The following is a 6,104-nucleotide window of genomic DNA, read 5'->3' as shown; positions in this document are numbered from 1 at the left end:
AATGAAAAAATAAAGGGAAAAGAAAAGGAGTGGCCCTGTTGCAAATTAAACTAAGGAAGTGGCCTCTTTGTCAAATCTTCTCAATAAGGTGGCAGTGCCATATGACATCCACCTCATTCAAATGTCACTACCACGTATGATAAAATGTCCAAGGTGGACAACTTTAACAGAGGAAGGATATATTTGAGCCACTAGTATAACGGCAGGAATATATTTAGACCCAAAGTATAACAAGGGGTATATTTGGCCCATTTTCAAAAGTATAGGGGTATATTTGGCCCTTTTCCGTTTGAAATATCATTATAAAAACATGTTTTTTGGCTCTCAATATGCAACAAAGAGAGTGAAGTCACACTTCATCTCACTTGACCCGGTTTTAACTACAAAAGATCATAGTTTAAGTGGGTTTGTAAACACATAGTAATAATTTAAGTATGAAAATAACAAAATCCATGTAACTTAGGATCACTACTAGAAATAAATGGTTTTCCTACCGATATTCAGTGGGAAATTTGTGCTATAAAACATGATTTCCTCACCTCATTCCCACCGAACCAGCTCAGAAAATACATGGTGGGAAACGGGTTCCCTTTGAAACGCTGAGAAACTTCATAATATTTCCATGTGAAAATACTATTATTTAGGATTTTTCCACCAACATTCAGTGAAAAATTCTCATTGAACATTTTTCAGTAGAAAAATAGTGATTTTTTACTGGCGGATAGTTTTAATGTATTTACCCTTCAATATACAAAATGACCTGTCTCTTTCCAACATTCAACGAAATCAATAAATGCTGCAGATTCGTCTGCCTCTCTCTCTTTTTAGCTGTTGGAACCCTAGCATAATGCATGTTTACGTCTAATGTTACATCAAAAAGAAGTTGTTTTGTTTTATTTTCTTAAATTTGATCAAGACGGCTTCCTTCTTCTCTGGAAACACACTGACACTGCAATTAATTGTTAGAATTTCGTCCTTTTTTTAAGCATATTGTAACAGGTTTACGTGCCTTATTTTGCAGGTTAATAATTTCACTTATGGACATATTCACTTGCGGATTGTAGTTATCTTTTAAATGTATAGATAGTATAAACACTTTTTGTTATAACGAATACAGAGACAGATTCAAAATTTAAAGTTTACGAATTCCTATAGCAATCTCAAGTTAAGATACACTAATAATTGGGTCCATAATCACATATTTATAATTAAATATAATATTTTAATACATATATAAAGTATGAGTCAAAGCTACTAAACCTGTAGCTAACACACTGGATCCAACATTGCACGGACGGTGTGAGATAATTTTACGGCCACATAGAAAATAATCATAGGTAACAGTCCATGTAAAGTAAAATTAGTAGCGTGGAAAAATAACACAGATTACCGATTACAATACATTAAAATGCACTATCTAGGCATTTAGTCGCTAATCATAATTAACTACAGCTTACTAAAAGATCATGTTAGTTACATGCTATTTAGCAACAAATAAGAGGCAAATTTGGTAACTAATTCCTTTAGTTTTTGTGATTTAGGAGAAACATTTATTGCTTTTCTTTTCTAATAGAAGGAATGATACTTGTTAATTGTTATGACTACTGGGTAGTTTGTTCATATAGTACAACCTAATCTCAGAAATGATCAGACACAAAGTCTTATTAAACCTTCTTAAATTGTTGTCAATTCTGACAGAATGTTTATAAAGCAAACCTTTTAACCATGCTCAAATGATGTAAACTCATATAAAGGAGTGAATGACTAAAGGTTATTTATAAAGTATAATTATGAATTCAACTCCAAAATAGTAAAGAACAATGACTAAATTGATTACAGATGTTGACAGCAAAGCCAAAAGGGAAAAAAATTATAATCATGGATTATTATCTTTTTCTTTCCCCCAGAAAAACAAAGTTACCAATCAAGACTTAGACAAAATGTCCCCTCAAACAATTATTATAAAAGGGTAAAAGGCAAGGTGAAAAAGTACAAAAGGGATATATACAAAATAACATAAAAGTACTAATAAAAAGACACCTAGTTATTTTGTTTGCAAGTTAAAAACAACACATAGAAGAAGACAGAAACAACTGTATTCTGAAAATATCAATAATTTTCCCATTGTCCTGTTTTGCCTCCCTTCAAGACTAGATCCAAAATGTGAAAAACAACTTTCAATAAAAACCACAGTTTCATATACTTGCTCGGCCGTTACATTTTATGTGATGATGTTACTGTTATTCACAAAGACACTGCTTTCCCTATGAGTATGGCTTTTGAGTTATTGGCGATGTTGACTTATATTAATCCTTACGCAATTTTCAAATATATTTGTATTCCCATGAAAAACTAAATATTTTGACCCTCGTACTTTGAATTCATTCGCATTAATTGGAGGCTTATTTACACAAATAACCCCTTTTAGGTCACCATTTAGATCTTGTCCCTATTTTAAAAAGTAGTTCATATTAAAATATAGCCCTTTGTGAGATTTCACTGAGTATGTTGTTGTTATTGTTTGTCTAATGTCTGCAAAATTTTATATCGCGGTCTAACATTTTCTCATAAGATTTTCAAATTGCTCAAAAGTATCTTTATACCGCGGTTTAAACGATTCATAAGTTTTAATAAAAAATTGAAAAGAGGATCACCTACTAACCAGCAGACCGGCAGAATTCCCTAATTCCCCAGGGAGCACCTAAATTCAAGTATTTCAAAAATATAGAAATGAACAAAACCTTTTAAACTTTGAATCATTTGTTGTCTTCTTCCTTGTGATCTCTCTAAACTCATATCACAATTCACAGCTCATATTTCATTTTCTTTTTTGCACCAACATGCCTATGTCAACAATTGATCATTCAAGCTTAAAAAAACCAAAAACCAAACCAACCTCAGCCAACACAAACTCTACCTCTAATCTTCAATTTTCCAAGATTTCAAACACAAATGGCTCAAGTGTATCTAAAACTTGTTCAACTACAAATCCTAAAAAGAAGAAAAAAATTATGTCAGTGAGCTTTGGAGGGCTAGGATGTAAGGGAATGTTAAATTCGCCACCGGTGTCGGCTCCAGCAGTTATCAGATCAGCAGCACAATGGGAGACTACTAAACAAACGAGGAGAGAAAAAACAACATTGTCAAGAAGTACTAAGAATTCAACTAACGTTGTTTGTTGTGCTCCTCCTGGGATAGGCTCTGCTTCTGATGTTGCTCCTAGGCCAAGAAGAAACACTTCTCAAAGATCAAATAACAGAGAGGTAAAAATAAAAGGCTCTTATTATGGATTTAAGTTATACACCCTCAGTGTACTTCCATATGTTAGCACCCAGTCTAGGTGACCAATTGATATTTGTTTAATAGAGTTATATGTAATTACCTTTGAACTTGCATAATTTTGTAATACTTGTTTTTACGTCGTCATTGCATAGAACTTAGATTCGTGTATTTCATGTGTTGTAATTATGACTTGTTTAGATAGAATGCACCTGTTAAAAGGAATGAGATTGTCTCCCCTTTGTTGCTCCGACTCTGCAAAAATACACTATTTTTAGAGTATCCGACATGCACTTATTGACATTTTTGAAGAGTCAGAACAATACAGGTCTCCCCTGATGCCCCTGGTTACATGTACTGAGAGTCTTGCTATCGACTTTACAGTTTACCTCATTTTGTGTTCAGCAAGAATATTTCTTTTTTGGTATATAGGAAAATACTAATGTTCAGTAAGAATATGATATCATGGTATTATGCTCTTCAAACTAAATTAGCTTTTACTCATGAATTTCAGTATAAGGACTCTAATTTTAGACTCATAATATTTTATATGCTTAGTTGTCTATTATTGTACCAAATGTCTATAGTTACCAAGTAGTAAAATGACTGATCAAACTCAGATTAGCTATAAAATTTCTCTGCTTTTGTCTGGATTAAGTTCAACATTATTAGTTTGCTTATTCTTTGTGTCATTCTTATAGTTTCTACTTGTGTAGACCTTAAATCAGCAGTTGTTCTGTACTGCTACTTCCCTTTCAATGGCACAAATTTACTAATAGGAACTTACTAAATTGTGAATGTTTTGAATTGCATTGGAATAGCACTCTCGTGTTGCGCGGAGAACTGCAAATGGTGAAGATATTTCTAGGTCACATATGCCTAATATTAGGCATCAATGCCCCCGTTCTCATCATCGTCCTCCTGTAAGTAATAAAAACTTATCCTCATCCAGTGTTTACACCAAAAGTACCCTTATTAACTATCTTGAGAGTTTTTGTGTGACCAAATTGTTGTTTTCTTTTGAGTATAGCAGATTATGATCCTCAGACAGAACCTGCAATTTGCTAGAGACTTAGATGGGGATGATCAATATGAATCCTGGAGACTGGATGTAGATGATATGTCATATGAGGTTCGCCTTTTATATACGCTGACAGCGTAAAAATTCTTGACGTTTTCAATATACACAAGTTAATTTCTTTACAATATACATATGCAAGAATTGAACTGATCTAGTTTATTTTCTGTTGCAGCAATTGGTTGCACTAAGTGATAGGATTGGGTATGTAGGCACAGGTTTAGCAGAAGAAAAGATAGTCCAATATATAAGAAAGTTTAAGCTCTCAACAACTGACTCATATTCAATGCTCATATCCACTGATAAAGCCTGGAGATGTACCATTTGCCAAGTGAGTTCACTATTCCACTTTTTTTTTCTTTTTATATATATATATATATATATATATATATTTTTTTTTTTTATTTTTTTTTACGCAATGATAAGAGTTGTCGTCGTGCGACGAGGAGGTCATGTGTTCAAGCTGAGGAAATAGTCTCTTGCAAAAAATGCAAGGCAAGGCTACGTACAATAGATCCAATATGGTTGGGGCTTCCCTGGAGGCCGGATCCCACACATAGTGGAAACTTAGTGTACGGGGGGCCCTTTTTTTATTTTTTACACAATGATAAGAGTTGTCGCCATACGACCAGAAGGTCATGGGTTCAAGCTGTGAAAACAACCTCTTGCAGAAATGCAAGGTAAGGGTGTGTACGATTGACCTAATGTGGTCCCACCCTTTCCTGGACGCCACACATAGCGGGAGCTTAGTGCACTGGGCTACCCTTTATTTTTTTTAACATATCGATAAGAGTTGTGGCGAAACAACCTCATGCAGAAATGCAAGGTAGGGCTACATACAATTGTCCTAATGTTGTTTTCCCCTTGCTCGGATCCGCACATAGTGGGAGCTTAGTGCACCGAGCTGTCTTATTTTCCTGAAAAACATAGCACACAATAACAGAATACTACTGATATTAACATTCTCATTTACAATTAAATATCATTTTTGCAGGAAGGATGCAAAGTTGATGATGAAATTGGGAAACTAGAATGTGGACACTACCATCATATTGAGTGCATAAAGAAATGGCTTATGCAGAAGAATGCATGTCCTGTTTGCAAAATTACAGCAGTCCATGATAATTGATTATGGACAAATCATATTCCTATCCCTTTAATGTTAAATCAAAGTTTTCATTCAATTTTCTCTATTGTCTTCAAGATTTTGGATCAAAATAAGTTCTTGCCTCAGAATATATATAGTCAAGAACATTAAATTCAGAGGCATTAATTGTTTTTTTGGTTTTGTTTTTTTAACATTGGTTTGTTAGGGGTGGGATTGAATGTCGTTCCTCACCACTTCAATTATATGCTGGTTCTGGAAATTGTATTGATAAGTTTGTTATGTTATCCAAATTCCCCTTCTTTTCTCTAACATTCTTCTCCTCCTTTTCTTTACCAATTTCACATGCAATGTTGACTTCCTTAATGCCCATTAATTGATAAGTATCAAGTGCTGAAAAACATTTTTTAGTGTTGAAATTGATTTTTATAAATAAACAGTTATGGGGTGATTTACAAGAATAGCTTTGAAGGTGAGTGGTCTTGAACTTTAGATCTCGCTTGTCTCATGGCAAAACTTCAAATTTACAACTTTCATTTTTGACCTTGAAGGTACTCCCATGAGGAAAGCGAGGATAAAAAAGTTCAACCAAACCTGAGTTCAACACCACCCATTTTCAAGGTCGTTGGGTGTAATTTCTTG

The 6,104-nt window shown here is 33.9% G+C and overlaps 1 protein-coding gene across 2 annotated transcripts; it reads left to right on the top strand.

Annotated features, from left to right (window-relative positions):
* Positions 1-2,620: 2,620 nt before the first annotated feature.
* On the top strand, positions 2,621-5,774 carry LOC132641690 (probable E3 ubiquitin-protein ligase RHG1A). Of its 2 annotated transcripts, none has more exons than XM_060358769.1 (5): positions 2,621-3,263; positions 4,101-4,202; positions 4,313-4,411; positions 4,533-4,688; positions 5,352-5,774. In XM_060358769.1, the coding sequence occupies exons 1-5, from the start codon at positions 2,841-2,843 to the stop codon at positions 5,484-5,486; spliced, it is 915 nt and encodes a 304-aa protein (XP_060214752.1). In that variant the 5' UTR covers positions 2,621-2,840; the 3' UTR covers positions 5,487-5,774. The 2 variants fall into 2 exon arrangements, with proteins under 2 accessions (XP_060214752.1, XP_060214751.1); XM_060358768.1 differs by having other exon boundaries at positions 2,622-3,263; positions 4,310-4,411.
* Positions 5,775-6,104: the final 330 nt, after the last annotated feature.

The sequence above is a fragment of the Lycium barbarum genome, chromosome 5, assembly GCF_019175385.1.
Source record: "Lycium barbarum isolate Lr01 chromosome 5, ASM1917538v2, whole genome shotgun sequence".
Taxonomy (NCBI): Eukaryota; Viridiplantae; Streptophyta; class Magnoliopsida; order Solanales; family Solanaceae; genus Lycium; species Lycium barbarum.
Note: the sequence above shows the minus strand (reverse complement) of the source record. Positions and strands in the feature narration are given on the sequence as shown.